Source organism: Homarus americanus, unplaced genomic scaffold (genome assembly GCF_018991925.1).
Source record: "Homarus americanus isolate GMGI-L3 unplaced genomic scaffold, GMGI_Hamer_2.0 scaffold54302, whole genome shotgun sequence".
Taxonomy (NCBI): domain Eukaryota; kingdom Metazoa; phylum Arthropoda; class Malacostraca; order Decapoda; family Nephropidae; genus Homarus; species Homarus americanus.
The window spans coordinates 42,332-59,393 of NW_024751286.1; the positions used below are offsets into that span (position 1 = coordinate 42,332).

Genomic DNA, 17,062 nt, shown 5'->3' on the forward strand with positions numbered 1-17,062 from the left:
ACAAACTCATATAGGGACCATAAATAGGTTGGTTAGTGAATCAATTGTTACCGAAGCATTTAATTCCTTAAGAATATAACGAACTCAAGGAGGTTAGGGACTAGCCACCCCCAAAAAATCCCATCTACCCTTGGTATATCTTTGTCATGCACAAACAGTCAAGCAAGAAAATAAAGCATACATAAAAAGCAAGCACAATATGCGTTAAATTTGAAATGTAAAGAATAAATTGAGACTGTTATTTACCCGTGTTGACGAGGGTTGAGAAAGTCTAGGGTGACAGGTTCAAGTCTCTACCACTCTTTGCTGGTCCATCACCACTCTTTATTATACCTTATCACATCACATCAAGTTACCCAGCACAAGAGGAACTATCTAGGGTGCTTAGGCATGATTGAGTAACACACAAAGGCAGAAATAACAAAAAAGACAAGTCAGAGAGAGGCGGGAATGAGTCAGAGGCAGAGCGCAAAGCCCTCTCGTGGCAAGAATTCGCACCAAGCCACTGTACGTCAAATTCAAAACAGCTCCAGGGTATCAATGAAAACTTGTGGAGTATTTCCCCTATATGTAATCATCGGTAATGCAAATCGGCGGTTATCGGGACGTTGGTTTTCAGGGTATACCTGTAGTACGAATACACAGTAATTACCAATTACACTTTCCAAAATAGAAGACCTCCCACCAATCCCATTTCAGCATGCAATCATTTTGCTAAATTCTAAAATATAAATGTTAGGCCTCACCATTTCCTCTAATATGTCATGGAAGCCACATGTCTACATCATTGCTAAAGCTGCCTCCCAAAAGCTAAGAATGCTGCACAGATGCTGTAGCTACTTTGCTCCTGAGCAGTTCTTCAGGTTTATAAGGGAATCAAAGGCATTTCATCTTATTAACTCTCCTTCTTCAGTTGACAATCTCTCTTCCCTTTCTCTTTGCCACAATGTTGCTTCACTCTCTCTCTTATACAAGTGACAAGTGTGCGCGGTGGCTTAGTTACTAACCCTTTCACGCAGACAGCAAGTTTTTAAGTTCCCGTGACTACCACAAAATTCAAATGGGACCACTCAGGTGAGGTCTGGTCATCTTTGTTTTATGGCCAATTTATCCCACAAGAAATTTTTTCTTTTGGTGATTTATACATAATTAGCTGTGTTATTGTTTTAGCTCTGACATAAGGAGAAAAAATAAGATGCAAATAAGGCTACTGTACCATATAATTTTTCACAATGAATAAAGAAAAATTACATGCATTCCCAGCATCATATGTCAAATTTTATAGAGTTCTAGAGGTAGAATTTGATGAGCTTTATAATGGTGGCTTTGGAATTTTTATATAACTAATAGTGTGGAGGAAGAGAGAGGAAATAAAGAGACAAATGTGACCTTTCAGCACGGCTGATGGCAGGAAACTGATGGACAGCGGAACTCCACTCACACTTTGGTACTTTCTGGAAGCTTCCCTCACAAGATCATACAGTCATCTATGATGCACAAAAATTTGACTCAGTTGTCTTGATTTTTTTCTAAAAAAAATTTCAAGCTTAATGATGCAATTGGTGTCAACGATGCAAATAGTGTTACCCAATGATTTGACGCGATTTGTGTCATAATGCGTGAGAGGGTGAGAATTTGCCCTTGCAGCCATCACTTGGGTACAAAAGCATAAGTTCCAAGATGACACCTACCCCCAAAATAGTCTCAATCTTCAATACAGTAGTTTTTATTCTTTTGACACATCGTGTCTAAGATTCCCATACAGTACTGAGAGTTATGCACAACCTGCAACATGTTTGATAATTGGTTTGGTGGACACAGATTCAATCAATAATTGTCAAAAAGAAAGAAGACAAAATTAATTCCACATGATGCCTCCTAGATATTGTGAAAAAGAGGCAGTGACAACAGACCTGTAAAGTAAACAATCACTAAAGTAACATAGAAGAGCCTCATTTTGTTTAGTCAAAGACCCCTAACAACATCTGAAGCATTTACAGGAAAAATTCTTATCAGGTAATGGCATTGTGTCTCACTGAAAACAACCATCCCTATGTTTCAAGGACATTTGTGAATGGCACACTCACTTGCTTAACTCTTTCGCTTCTTTCTCCTCATTTATCTTTTCCAGAAGACTCCTCACACGACTGCTTTCCTCTCTGGACCGCATGATGTTATCTTTTTTAGTCTGAATAGTGTCTGATTCTAGAAGCTTGTGAACCTCTTGGTAAAGTTTGTTACCAAACGTAGCCCACAAATGGTAACTATTTTCTAAAACTTTGTTGGCTTCCACATCTCCTGAAAAATATCAACACAGTAATAAGAGAGGGTGAACGTATTGAACAGTTAGAGGGGAAAGTCCGGGGAGAATATCAGGAACGTATTGAACAGTTAGCGGGAAGAATTTGTTTTGTTTTGGTAGCTTGGACAATGTGTGGTAACAGTTGGTTGTGCTTACAGTATAATTTGTATTGTGACTGAACATTTCATTAAAACCTACAGTACTATGAGTGAAAAGAGAAAATACAGTACAGTACAGTAAAGCCTCCAATAAAGATGTTAATGTGTCCTCCAATATTGCAGTGTAAGGTGAATCGTCTTATAGCGAATCATTAATTACCATTAAAATAAAGCAATAATAATGAGATGCGTTCCCAAGTGTGACCTTCTCATATCTTTTGTGTGGCCTTTTACCCTCTTTTCCCCCAAAACAATACAATTAACGAAATGTGCAAACTATATTCTTTAAATAATGTTCCTGAATGCACCTTATACAATATGATTGAATAATACAGTGGTCCCTCGGTTAACGAACACAAATCGTTCCAGGTCATTCGTTAACCGAAAATTTTGTTAACCGAATCCATTGTTTCAATGGGATATTGGGTAATTGGTTCCAGCTCACCGAAAAGTATATACAAATGCAGTAAAGTACACTTACTTTGAGGTGTGTATGTAGAAGGCTCCTGGTTGATGATGATGGGAATTAGAAGTAGGGGAGGAGGAGAAGGGAGAAGAAAAGGAAGTGGGGATGGACGAAAATTCACCTTCTTTGGACCTATGCTTCAAGCCATCATTTCACCCATAAAATTTTAAGTTCACTTGGTGTAATTCAAGATTATTTTCTTTAAATCAACACTGCACTGCACTGTAAAATATCAATATGTTAACTAAAGTTCAGAATGACCAATAATTTCAATGAAAAATGCAAAAACATTCAAGACACCAACAAAATAGATGCTCTCTCCACAGTTTCAAAGTCTCAACTGACGCCTTGTGAGCGAATCACGCATCTGATGGGTGCACAACTAACTAGTTCCCTGTACTGCATATATTATCAATATGTTAATTAAATTTTAAAATGACTAATAATTCTAATATAAAACATGCAAAAATATTATTGCTTGGTGCCAATGTTTCAGGGGATTTCCGACTAAAGCCTATGCTTGTCTACCACTCTGAGAACCCCAGGGTGTTCAAGCAACAAAAGGTGTTAAGAGGATAACTTGGAGTTTATTGGAAGTCCAACTGTAAGGCATGGGTAACAAGACAGCTCTTTAATGAATGGGCTGTTGAGGTGTTTTGCCCTTCTGTGAAGAGCTACCTAACCACCAATAAACTCCCTTTAAAGGCTCTTCTCCTTATGGATAATGCCCCTGGTCATGACCCTGAACTTGCCAGCACTTTGGAGGCTCGATTTGAATTTGTCAAAGTGTTGTTTCTGCCTCCCAACACTACATCAATCATACAGCTAATGGACCAGAATGTGATCAGCAACTTCAAGAAGCTGTACATGAAGAAAATGTTTAGGATGTGTTATCAGGCAACTTCCACTGATCCTGAACTAACACTGGCACAGTTCTGGAAGACACAATTTAACATCCTGGAGGCTGTAAAATTGATTGTCTCATCATGGCGAGAAGCCTCCATTAGATCCCTCAATTCTGCATGGAAAGCACTGTGGCCATCAGCAGTCCATGATTTTGAGGGATTTGAGGAAGAAGCAGAGTTGGACAAGGAGATTGTGTCCATTGGTCAGTCAATGGGCCTCGAAGTGGAGGAGGATGATGTAGAAGAGCTTGTGATGTCTCATGAGCAGGAACTTACTCCTGAAGACTTGCAGCAACTGGATGAGATGTTAGAGGCTGACAGTGGTGAGGAGGAAAGGGAAAGTGATGACCATATGTCTTCTTCAGATTTGAAGGATGTTGTTCACTACTGGGAGAAGTTCAGGAAACTGGCTTCAAGGCACCTTGATGTGGAAACAACAGAACCTATTTTGTGTAATGTTGAGGACAGAGTGGTCTCCTTCAAAAATCAGTTAATGATGAGGATGAGAAATGCCCCACAAACAAAAATTGACAGTTTCTTCTCTAAGAGGCAGCGGGAGAAAGATGCTACCCCTCTGCCTTCCACTTCAAAAAGGCAAGAGGATTTTCCTGCTGGAGAATCTGTCAGTCCAGAGGTTCCTGACATTTTTATGGGAGGTGACTCGCCTTCCAAGAAGCAGTAAAATGTTTCTCCTCCACCCCCACTTCCTTCTCTTCTCCCTTCTCCTCCTTCAACTTCAAATTCACATCAGCATCATCAACCAGGAGCCTTCTACATACACACCTCAAAGTAAGTGTACCTTATTGCATTTTTTTTTTACTATATGTAATATTCGGTGAGCTGGAACTAATTACCCAAAATCCCATTGAAACAATGAACTCGGTTAACGAAATTTTCGGTTAACGAACAACCTACTGGAACGAATTGTGTTCGTTAACCAAGGGACCACTGTATATGAGAGTAGAAATCCACAAAGAATACTTACTGTTACAAGTCTGCAAAATATCAACAGCTCTTTGGAAATAATCTTGGAAAACAGTTTGTGGAGGTTTGGTTCTTGAGTCCATCAGCACACAACCATAGAGATTCAGTACCCGGCACATTATTTTACTTTCTTCAACATGTGGCGCCACCTTCACAAAAGAACAAAGGAAAGAAAGTGACCACCATTATATCAACCATATTTCATGCAAACATGTAGGGTTTCCATTATTACTCAACATATCTAATAAATATATTTAAAAGCCATTCATAAAAATCCTCACAGTCATCATCAATGTTTTACAGCCATTTTCCAGGTAAAAAAACACTGATGTTGATTATGAATACTGCATATGAACACTTTAGTTATAATTCAAATGGCACCACTACCTGGCACCACTACCTCACACCGCCCACCTACCTCACACTGCCCACACCTGCCCACCACTACCTCACACAGCCCACCACTACCTCCCACCACTACCTGCCCACCACTACCCACACAGCCCACCACTACCTCCACCACTGCCCACCACCTCCACACCTCTGCCCACCACTACCTCACACCCACACTACCTCCCCACTGCCCCCACACAGCCCTACCACACCTGCCCACCACTACCTCACAGCCCACCACTACCTCCTGCCCACCACTACCTCCACCTGCCCCACTACCTCCTCCACACCACGCCCACCACTACCTCCACCACTACCACCACCTACCTCACACCGCCCACACCGCCCACCACTACCTCACACCACCCCCTACCACACCCCAGAACCTCATACCACCCACCACTACCTCACTCACACACCCACCACTACCTCCTTACCACCCACCATCACCACACCACCACCAGAACCCCATACCACCCACCTGCCTCATACCACCCACCAGAACCTCATACCACCCACCAGAACCTCATACCACCCACCACAGCCTCATACCACCCACCACTACCTCATACCACCCACCAGAACCTCATACCACCCACCACAGCCTCATACCACCCACCACTACCTCATACCACCCACCAGTACCTCATACCACCCACCAGTACCTCATACCACCCACCAGAGCCTCATACCACCCACCAGTACCTCATACCACCCACCAGTGTTGTATATGGGAGAGGGAGAGCACCCAGCCATGCCCCCCTCTTTCTCACCACTACTACTCCTTTGCAACTTCTTTCTTTGAATGATGGAAACCTTTTACATTAGGGTGTGAGAGTAGTTCACACTCAAAGTAAAATAACTGTCCTTCTGATTCTCATAGTAGACTGAAAAAAGCACTGCCTTGTGGGTTGAGTCTCAAGAGTCCACTCAAAGCACTGTATCCAGCGGTTGTAAAGGCAATAGAAGACCTCTCTGCATCAAAGGACTCAACTTTAGTGGGAAAATCTGTAGCTTTCTTAAAGAGTTTGACATCAGATTCTTTCCTTGTAAGTATGGAGGTTCTATCAGCTATTTCAAATGTTAAGAGACCTCTATCTCGGAAAATGGAAGGTGTTGAGATAGATCTGGTACAAGCATTTGACAGTGTGAAGGATTGCTTGTATGTGTTGTAAATGTACAGAATTGACAATACATTCAGAAGATTATTTGAGAATGCATACTCCTATTACAGGCGCACTGTTTTTTTCATTGAGACAGTCATGCTGCAACTGAAAGAGGATTTCACTTCAGTACAAGATCTGTCCCTTATTGGGAGGATTACCTTTTTCCACCAAATACAGTATATATACAAAAAAATTAATACCGGGTACATCATTACTGACCACCAAAACACATATCATATATCAGGTATCCAAAATTTTGGGTCATGGAGTTTCCAAGTATTTTTTTTAGAATTACCACTACAGAACATCTTTGAGTCTAAGCTCTGTTTTTTTTTTTGCACTAGTCCAGTCAATACCATCACTTTGGTGAGCTTATTTAAGACATTTTAAGAGCATTGCACATAGTTAATAACAAACAATGTTTGGATCATAGTGGCTGAGTTCACTAAATATACCAGACAAAGTGATGTCCTTTATTGAGATGGTTTACTGTACTCTCAACTGATTTAAGAACATAAAACCAACAGATATACTTTGTAAGTAAGTAACTGTGCAGTGCTGACAGTAAATTAAAAGCATTTCTGACTGAATCTTGCTATCCCTTTCCCATTATCATGTTCAGTGACAAAAATCAAGAGCAACAAACACTTCCCAATTCAAAGTTCATTCATTTATTCACTGGCATTTACCTGTTGAATTTCCTCAACAAGAGAATTTAGGACTTGTGAAGAATGTTGTATGTCTCCATGAAATTTGGCTACTTCTGCTTCTTCCAGGCGTGTCTTCCAAGCCAGATTTTGGGGAACGTTCAATCTTGAGGCAGACAATAGAGCTGATTCACTTCCAAAGCTACTTCCCAATTTCCGATTTTGACGGGAGAGAAAGCTCTTGGTTATCTGAGAACAAAAGAAAAGTATATATTCAGCATTAAATAATTTACAGAAAACAAAGCAAATTTGCATTTACTATTCACAAAACATACACATTGATAAAATTTACAAGTTAAATGTCCAGTACACAAACATGCTAAACTGATGGTATATAACACTGTGCAAAAACTTTTTAAGCTGATTTTGATATGTTATTTTACTAATTTAGACATGCTGGTTACGAATCTGCCATTGGTTTTTGCCATGCTGTCAATATTTTTTAAAAAATTAACAATATCACACTTTTTCTCAATTTTAACCCTTACGCCCCAGCTTAGGGTGCCGCCGGCAATACCCCCAACACGGGGCAAGAGAAGAAAAATTAACTTTTATAAATGATAAAACAATAAAAAAGACAAGAGAAACTATACATTGTCCCTCTATATTTTACCATGGCACCTCAGTGACCAGACAAGTAAGGGGAAAGGTTTACAGATTACAGATTGCCCCGGAGGGGGCTAGTTTATTGGGCACCCCCTTACATCCTGTGCAAGGTGAAGCGCAGAAGCATTTACAGTGCCCAACTGGGAAGCATGTGGAGTTCATGCTTGCCTTTATGACTCATGCATTAAGGGCGTGGAAGCCTGAAGGGTCATGGGTTTTAACAGCAAGTTACATAAAGTGACAGAATGATGAGTGTGGGGGGGGGGGGGAATTCCCGGTACATTTCATCTGTTTATAGCAAAGCGTGGCAGGTCCCTTATAATGTCAAGTGCCAGGCCTGTGACTAGGAGGAGGGATATCTGGTCAGGGAGGGAAGAGGTGTTGGTAACGGCTGGGGACCTGTAGGAGGAGGTCATAGGGCAAGTGAGGATGTAGTGACGGAGGGTGTGAGAGTCGGGTTGACCACAAAGTTTACAAACAGTGCGGCCAGGCTCAGGGTTGCCAATGTACTCCCATAGGTACCTGTACCCTAGGCGCAGTCTCATGTATATAATCTGTTGAGATCGAGTCAGAGATTGATACTCTTTGTAGTGGCGGTTGGAGTCACCGGTTACAGCGTCATAGTGGCATAGTGTGACGCTGCCCCGTTGTTTCAGGTGTGTCCATTTTACGTCGAATGCTTCTCGTTGTGTGGCGTGTATGCGAGATTTGAGATGATTCAGGGAGAGGGCGAGGGTGGCTTCAATATCTTCTTCTTGTGTCGCTTCTTTGGCAAGTCGATCAACAGTGTCACAGGCAGTTATTCCTATATGTGACGGGATCCAAATAAACTTGACACGGATGTCATCAGTTTGTTCTAGCCTGGCGACGGCGGCTAGGGTGTGTTGGGCGGCAGGGGAGGAGGGGGAGGGTAATTTGAGCCTCGCTAGCGCAGAAGTGCTGTCACTGATTATCAGGAGGTTCCGGCGTTCAGTGCGAGCATAGGTCGCCCCCTCATGAATGCCCGCGAGGATGGCTATGCTTTCAGTGTCAGTGGAGGAGGCCCAGTCGTGGACCCTGATTTTCTTGCGGGCCTGGCGCTCAGGAATCCATACAGCTGCCCCAGCGCAGCCCAGCGTGGTGACAGACCCATCACAGTAGACGAGGATAGGAGGGAGGGAGGTCGTAAGAGAAGAGGCGACATCATCAATCTGCTCAAGGCAGTTAAGTTTGAGCATATATTGTACAGTTGGGTGGATTCGAGGAAAAAGGTTTTTTTTTTTTTTTTTACGAGCACTCGCTATTACTAGGCAGTTAAGGGTAATTTTCCTGATTGCCTTTGTGTCCGAGTTGGCCAATAATGCATTTATTTACTGATCATAATACTTATTTCCTATAAATAATTAATTTACTTTTATTTATTTGCATTACTATTCATAAGAAGTTCTCAGCGACACACATACACACAAATTTTAATAATATTACTTTGATGCAACATGATAAAATAGACAAACAATGAAAATGAACAAACAAAAGAAGTTATTTACCAAGAAGTTTCCCTCTGACCGTGTAAGGGGGGGGGGGGAGATAAGAGGGCTATTTTTAGCTTGTCTTTGTGTCCGAAGTGACCAATAATGTATATATTTACTGATCATAATACGTATCTCCTATAAATAATTAATTTAAATTTAATTTTTTTGCATTAAGTGTATTTATAAAAAAGTGCTTGGTGACACACAGCAGTCTGTCACCAGCTCTCTGGCTGTCTTTGTGTTAGGTAGAGAAAGTAATATATAAAATAATAATAATTCCAAAAATAAATACATTTATAACAATCATAGCATTGTTTCCAGTAATACTACACTACAATACAACTACACTACTTTTAGCAATATTACTTTGATACAAACACGATGAAATGGACAAACAATGAAAATGAAACAAACAAAAGTAGATAATTATATTCAGGAAGCTTCCCTGTGGCCGAGGTGTGGTCGTGACAGGTAAATAATCACACAGGAACCTGATAACCTGAGCTGGGCATTTATACAGTGGCGGGAAAAGGCGTGCGTTCTGGAATGTCAACTGAGGTCTAAGGGTTAAGGAACGTTACCCGGGCCACCCCAGTGAACGTTAAGGAACATCACCCGGGCCACCTTAGTGAATGTTAAGGAACATCACCCGGGCCACCTTAGTGAACGTTAAGGAACATCACCCGGGCCACCTTAGTGAACGTTAAGGAACATCACCCGGGCCACCTTAGTGAACTGGGAACATCACCTGGGCCACCTCAGTGAACGCGAACATCACCTGGGGCCACCTTAGTGAACGGTGAGGAAATTTAGTGAACGGAACATCACCCGGCCACCTTAGTGAATGTTGGGAACATCACCCGGCCACTTTAGTGAATGTTAAGGAACATCACCTGGGCCACCTCAGTGAACGTTAAGGAACATCACCCAGGCCACCTTAGTGAACGTTAAGGAACATCACCTGGGCCACCTTAGCGAACGTTAAGGAACATCACCCGGGCCACCTCAGTGAACGTTAAGGAACATCACCCGGGCCACCGATAGCTAGAGCGAAGACGACGAGGATCAACAGTTGGCAGAGCAACAAGTACTTTTAAAGCAATTCTGGAGAATATTCAACATCAAGAAAGCTGTGGACTTCTTGGTGGAGGCATGGGATCAGCTGTCTGTAGCAACTGTTCGTCACGCATGGAGACATGTGTTGCAAGGCATTCCGGCCGTTAGGCAGAGTCAATCTGTGACTGGTGAGGTTCAGACTGTTGCAGTAGCAGTGGACCTTGCCAGAGAAGCTGCGCAGAGTGTTACAGCTGCAGGCTTCTCCGAGACCACCAACGACGACATCCTGGAGGTGATAAGGGATCCTGATGTGACTACCGACAAGATGGTAGATGATGATGACGTCAGTGAAGAGGCAGGTGGTGCGTCATCCCAAGAAAAACGCCGCTTATCCCATAGTAATGTTAGGGGTGCCATCGAGTGTATCGAGAAAGTCAAGCTCCTCCTTTCCGACGACCCTGACGCAAACGGGTATGAAATCTTCACTACCCAGCTGTTGCAGACTACGGAGTCCTACATCAAGGTTTATCACGACAACATAAACACCAGCCGTCAGCAAAGCATAACAGAGTTCTTCGCCCGCAACCCACCACAGCCAGCCCAAGCCAGTGATAGTGACAGAGGTAGAGACAGTGATGATGACTTTGAGGGATTTGTCAGGGAGACCCTGACAAGTGTGGATGACAGTGATGATGACTCACCTGAGGGCCAGTAGCCTGCCCTCTGCCTCGGAACCAGCCTCCATTCCCGTACGCCGACCCATCTCTTCTACTAACGTAAGTGTTAACCCCAACCTTGTTTTTTCTAACCTAACCTTCAGTTTATTGACTGTTCCTTTCTATATTATGTGTTTGTGAATACCATCATAAAGTTAAGATGTTATTTTTAGTAAAACGTACGTATTGTGTCGGGAAAAAGTGAAGTTTGGGGGTCGGCCCAGTCTCTATTTAAATTAATCCCATATGTTATGTTGTTCACTTTACGCGGGCCGCCGTGGGTTGAATTAACCGCGTAAAGTGAGGGTTGACTGTATTTACATTTTTAGTAATAAATAATAACCCAGAGTAAAGTTAGGATAATATAATTGACATCTCTGGATTCCTTGCAGGTCAGGGAATATTTTGAATGTAAACTTCATATATTTTGCACAAATGATAAAATATTTGCTTTGTTGTAAACCAAATTATTACATTAGATCTAAAATTTGTATGTCTAATGCAAAATCCATGATGTTTATATTCAAAATGATCATCATATTGCAAGAATTCCAGCAATGTAAATTATATTCTGGCAGGGTAATTTGTATGAACTTTATGTGCTAAATAAAAAAAAATAAAAAATACATTATACTTCACCGGTATATGAGTAGATGCACCGCGGAAAGTGAAAGTCCGGTTCTAGTGGCAAGGTACCGCGTAAATGAGAAATCGCGGAAAATGAAACCGTGTAAAGCGGGGTAATACTGTATTATATTACAGCATAGTTTCTTTATTTCTAAGTCACATTAGAGTATTGAAATGATTTTTGCCACAACTTTTATAGTTTCATTATATGTAACAATGGCACCATGCATTACCCTCTCCCTCCCTAAGGTGGGACGGGGAGCGGTAGAGACCCTCGTGGCCAGTAGTGGAAGCTGTCAGACACAGTACACAACTTCCCTTGCTCCCTATACAACCCGTAGTGTAATCCACAGAGGGGCGAGGGCCATTTTATTTAAACCCTCGTAGTTTAAGGGATAAGTGTACATAATGTTGTCATACTTGTGCACATAGCTATTTATATGTACTGTATTTTGCACACTCCAGGAACCAGCATGAAAAACTAGCTGATTTGGCTTTCTCGTGGGGTCCATTTTACCTAACCCCCGCAAGCTTTAAGGGAATAGTTAATAATATAAAAAAATTTACACCATAATTGAACCATCTATTGCCTAAAGTCCACCATCACCACTGATAAAACAGGGAAATGGAAACTATGATGGAGGAAACTGTAATTGGGAAGGTAGATCTGTATTACGAAGTGTACACCAGAGTTTGGTAAGGCATACCAGAGTTGTGTGGAGAATTCTGTTGATGTGGCCTTCCTTGTCTCGAGGTGTTAGTGACCGGAGTGTAGATACTCTAGCAGCCAGAATGAGTTCTTTATACTTGTACTCAACAGTAGCCAGAGTCTTCTTTGACATCCACCTATGTTCTAAATTTTGGATGCTTGTGTTAAACTGAAAAAAAAACAAAACATTATTTCATATGTACTGTATAAGTACTTTCTTTTTATGAAAGGTGACATTCAATCAATATAGTTGTATGTCCTAGAGACTGGCAAAGACTGACCATAGTGAAAATAACATGGAGCTCAATGATAGTAAATTATCAACCAAGTGTTACAAAGAAATAAAGGCCTAGAAAAAACTGTCATTAAACAAATGAAAATCAAGACCCCTACCATGTAGACTATAATAAGTGTCCTGTCAGTAAACCATCTTTATTATTTTCAAGTGTATTCCCGGTAGCTACTGACAAATGTACAAGCAAACTGAAATACTAAGGGAAAACTACAATACAGATACTAAGGGGCTGCTAACACGGACTCTCTAAAGAAGGAGCTAACAATAGCAGTAACAGTGAGAAACATAGGTTTCTACTTTAAAATCTTATGGAGGTCTAAGCTCTAGTATATGTATTAAAACAAATTTTTCAAACCTTGTTTGGAAAGTTGATGTCGTTAAGACACTCTGATGCTGCTTCTAGTTCAGATAAAATCTGAAGCTGACTCAGTACTGGATATATGGAACTGCTGCTCTCTGCTCGACTCTGGTGCAACACATAAAATACACAAGTTAAAAATCATGTATTGTGCAAAACAGTACTGTACATCAATTCTTAATTAAACTACTCGGTTAATAACATATGTATGGAACACATGAATTATGGATAACAACATCTCTATAAATAACCATGCTGTAACTGTACTATATAATAACGCTACAACTCTTACCGCATCCCATGAAAAATGTGATGAGAGAGAGAGAGAGAGAGAGAGAGAGAGAGAGATGGGTGGTGTAGTGTTTTGAATGGTCAGCGGCCAGTATTGTACATCAGTGATGAGATAATGGAGAGATGTGTGTTTGTTAGCTATACTCAGGACCGTGTGTGGGTTACTGTGGAGCAGCAGGGAAGTCTAGTTCTGTGTAATGGAGAGAACTTCTAACTAATATCAAGCATCAGTGATTTAGTGTGACAGTTGGTGACGGTAAAATTTACAGTGTCCAGTGCAGTGATAACTCACCAACAATCGTCTGCAGTCTGTACACACACACGGCTTAGTCTCAGGCCGTTCACTAGTGAGTTCGGTAATTGTTGTTGTATGAAGGATTAAGCTAATTTAAGAAATAAATTATTGTAATGTTCTGGTTGAATACACCAAATAAAGGTGCTGTTGCGTGTTTAGTACTTACATCTGACAGTGGGACATGTACTTCCAGGTATGACCGAATAAACATTGTCGTGTGATACTGGACGACTTTGATTAACTCCCCTATCAACCCAGTCATGCCGTGAGCGATTATAGAGACAGCTAAGAAGTATAATGACAGTGACTGAGGGAATCTGTATTGTCTTTGATGCTGGCTACCCTGTGGCAAGAGGTGACAGGGGGGGTCAACAAATGTAAAATACTGTGGATATTCCCAGTACATAGAACATCATTTCTGCTGCAAAGCATTGAAGATCATAAGTAAGTTTTCCTCATTTATTTGTATTCTGTTTATGAACTGTACAGTATTTAAAAACTGACATAGTGGATCAGGCATCTTCTAATGTGTTGAATTTACAAGTTTGTTTGTTTCTGATAAGGTGGGGACATAAACTGTAAGAATAAAAACATGGATGATGAAAAAACTTCAGTATCCATTATCTTGTTCATAACTTACAAGTTTGAGTTGCCTTATGACCCCTTGTCTAGCCTGGTGGGTTTGTTGCTGAAGTGATCCAAAGTCTTGATAATGGAGGGACTGGAGGGCATGTAACATATGGTGGTGAAAATTAACACCATCTTCTGTTTCATCTTCTGAACTCTTTCCATCAAATTCTGTGGACTCCCACTGTGAAAGTCTCCAAGCTGCTTCACACCTAAAGAATGTTTCCTTGAAAACTAAATGTTCCTTGTTTTTCTATATTCATAAAGTTTTTATCAAGCTATACATTTAATACATTTGATTTTCTGTACATTAAATTTCCTCAACAAAGATTACATAATTATTACATAAATTTTTTCTAACCTTATAATTAGTTTCTAAGATACTGAAGTTATACATAATTGTCAGCAATTAATCTAAAATGGTCTGTGCATTTCAATACATAATAGATGGTAATAACACAACTAATAAGAGGTCACTAACATCACTGGCCAGTTACCTGTCCTGAAAAATATTACATCAACCAAAAATTTTAAAAGGATTCTGGGTATTTCTTTTTGTTGTCTTATCCTTCTGTCACTTTCCATACTTGCTATGCACAGTTCTTCCCTATTACCAAACCCCTTCTGTGAGGCATATGTAACACTTGATCCAATCTGAACAAGAGAGGGAAAGGTGCAATGATAAAAGAATTGAATCATATTACAGCATGCCCTTCAAATTCGCGGGGGTTAGGTTCTCAAAATGGCCGCGAATAGCCAAATCCGCGAATAACATTTGCTGACGGGGGGGTTTACATTTTTACTTATGTGCAAAGAAATGTATACTATTCCCTTTATCTGTTTGCCCTTAAGACAATTATTTCATTTCTTTTATCTGTATTGTACAGGAATTCCTCTACTTAAGAACGTTTAACTTACAAACTTTCGGAGATACAAACATCATCACTGAGGGGGGTTACCTGCCAGAACAGGTGTTTAATGTGGATGAGACTGGATTATTTTGAAGAAAATTATAGATGGAACAAATATTACCTACAGTAAGAGGAGGAGAGTGAGCCAGGTTTTAAGGCTGTATTAAATATCCATAATCTTTTCATTTTTTACAATATGTTTGGTCTCTACAAGAGTAAAGTTGGACTTACAAACAAGCCTCAGGAACGTAACTTGTTCGTAAGTAGAGGAGAACCTGTATATATGTGTGTGTGTGTGTGTGTGTAGACACACACAAAACACATACCTGTACAAATAAATAATAATGGAAAATCCTCTCACAAATACTGTAATCAGAAAGAAATTTATTAAAAATGGTGAGTCTAGCCTCAAGTCCACTCTGTGCTTTATTAATAACAAAGCATGGAGTAGATTTGAGGGTAAACTCAACATTTTTAATAAATTTCTTTCTGATTACAGTATTTGAGAGGATTTTTCCATTATTATTTACTTGTATATGTGTTTTGTGTGTGTGTGTCTACACACACACACACATATACAATATTGCACAGGTAAAGGAAATTACTGTCTCTAAAAAGAATGGCTCCCTGTCCCAGCCGCAAAAATGGTGGCAATTTTAAAACTACCCTTAGACATTTTTAGGTACATTCACCCATAAACGTCCTGTTGCCTCTCATCCCGAACCATGAACCCCGAGATTCAGACTCTTGAATCAGAAGCATTTATGGACAGAATAATGCATCAGCCTACTGCTTCGGGTTCATGAGTCTTAATCTCGGGGTTCATGGTTCAGGATGAGAGGCGACAGGACTTTTTTGGGTGACTGTACATCCAGGGTGTCATCAGTGAATAATAGAGGACTGCGAAATAAAAATCCGCGAATTTTCTGGGCGTACTGTATTGTGCTTCAAAAACCCTTGGTAATCTTTTTCAAAACTTTTACTGACAGAGGCTGATAATGTTAACACACTCATGCATCATGATGTGAATCTCATCCACTCATTGGGTAGCACTACAGTATTTGTACAGTAATGCCTCCAATAACAACGTTAATGTGTCCCCCAATATTGCAGTGCAAGGTGAATCGTCTTATCGCGAATCATTAATTACCATTAAAATAAAGCAATAATAATGAGATGCGTTCCCAAGTGTGACCTTCTCATATCTTTTGTGTGGCCTTTTACCCTCTTTTCCCCTAAAACAATACAATTAACGAAAAGTGCAAACTATATTCTTTAAATAATGTTCCTGAATGCACCTTATACAATATAAATGAATAATAATATGGTCACACAAGAGGAGATGGGACGCCATTGTTTTCGTTTGTGTTTACAGCCAGGAGTCCGGGACGATAGTTCTACATGAGAAAATTAAGAAAATAAGACCCTAGTTGTAGCTGTAGTAAAATTAATGTTAAAAAATTAATATACTGTATATGTTTTAAGTAACATTATTTAATGTTAACAAATGGAACAATAGAAGTAGCTAACCACTAATGGCAAAAAAAAAAAAAAGATGGATTGGGAACGCCCACATATATGTAAGTATTTAAGGATACCGCATCATTTATCTGAAGAATATGTACAAAAGATTCATTATTGTTTATTACTGAATATGTATTTGATTGAATTACTCTTTATATATGTGAAATGAACAAAGCAATTCATTAATAATACGTAGAATATTAAAACACACACAAGGAGACAAGACGGCATTGTTTTCGTGAGTGACGATGGTTCTACATAAGAAACTGAAGAAAATAAGACCCTGGTTGTAGCTGTAGTGAACATAATTTAAAAAAATTGAATACCTGTTTGTATGTTTTAAGTAAGGCTATTTAATATTAATAAATGGAACGCTAGGAGTAGCTAACCACTAATGGTGAAGAAATAAGGCGAGACGATTGGGAACGCAAACGTATGAACAGTGAGTGCGTACA

The 17,062-nt window shown here is 40.2% G+C and overlaps 1 protein-coding gene across 1 annotated transcript in view; it reads right to left on the minus strand.

Moving 5' to 3' along the window:
• LOC121854586 (serine-protein kinase ATM-like) overlaps positions 1-17,062 on the minus strand; it is a 134,334-nt gene that overhangs the window by 16,006 nt on the left and 101,266 nt on the right. Inside the window, exons 42-47 of the mRNA XM_042349271.1 lie at positions 14,186-14,384; positions 12,957-13,067; positions 12,305-12,475; positions 7,064-7,270; positions 4,817-4,964; positions 2,088-2,298 (exon numbers count right to left, since the gene is read on the minus strand). Of these exons, the coding sequence (XP_042205205.1) occupies positions 2,088-2,298; positions 4,817-4,964; positions 7,064-7,270; positions 12,305-12,475; positions 12,957-13,067; positions 14,186-14,384 (1,047 nt within the window). The remainder of the gene's footprint in view (positions 1-2,087; positions 2,299-4,816; positions 4,965-7,063; positions 7,271-12,304; positions 12,476-12,956; positions 13,068-14,185; positions 14,385-17,062) is intronic.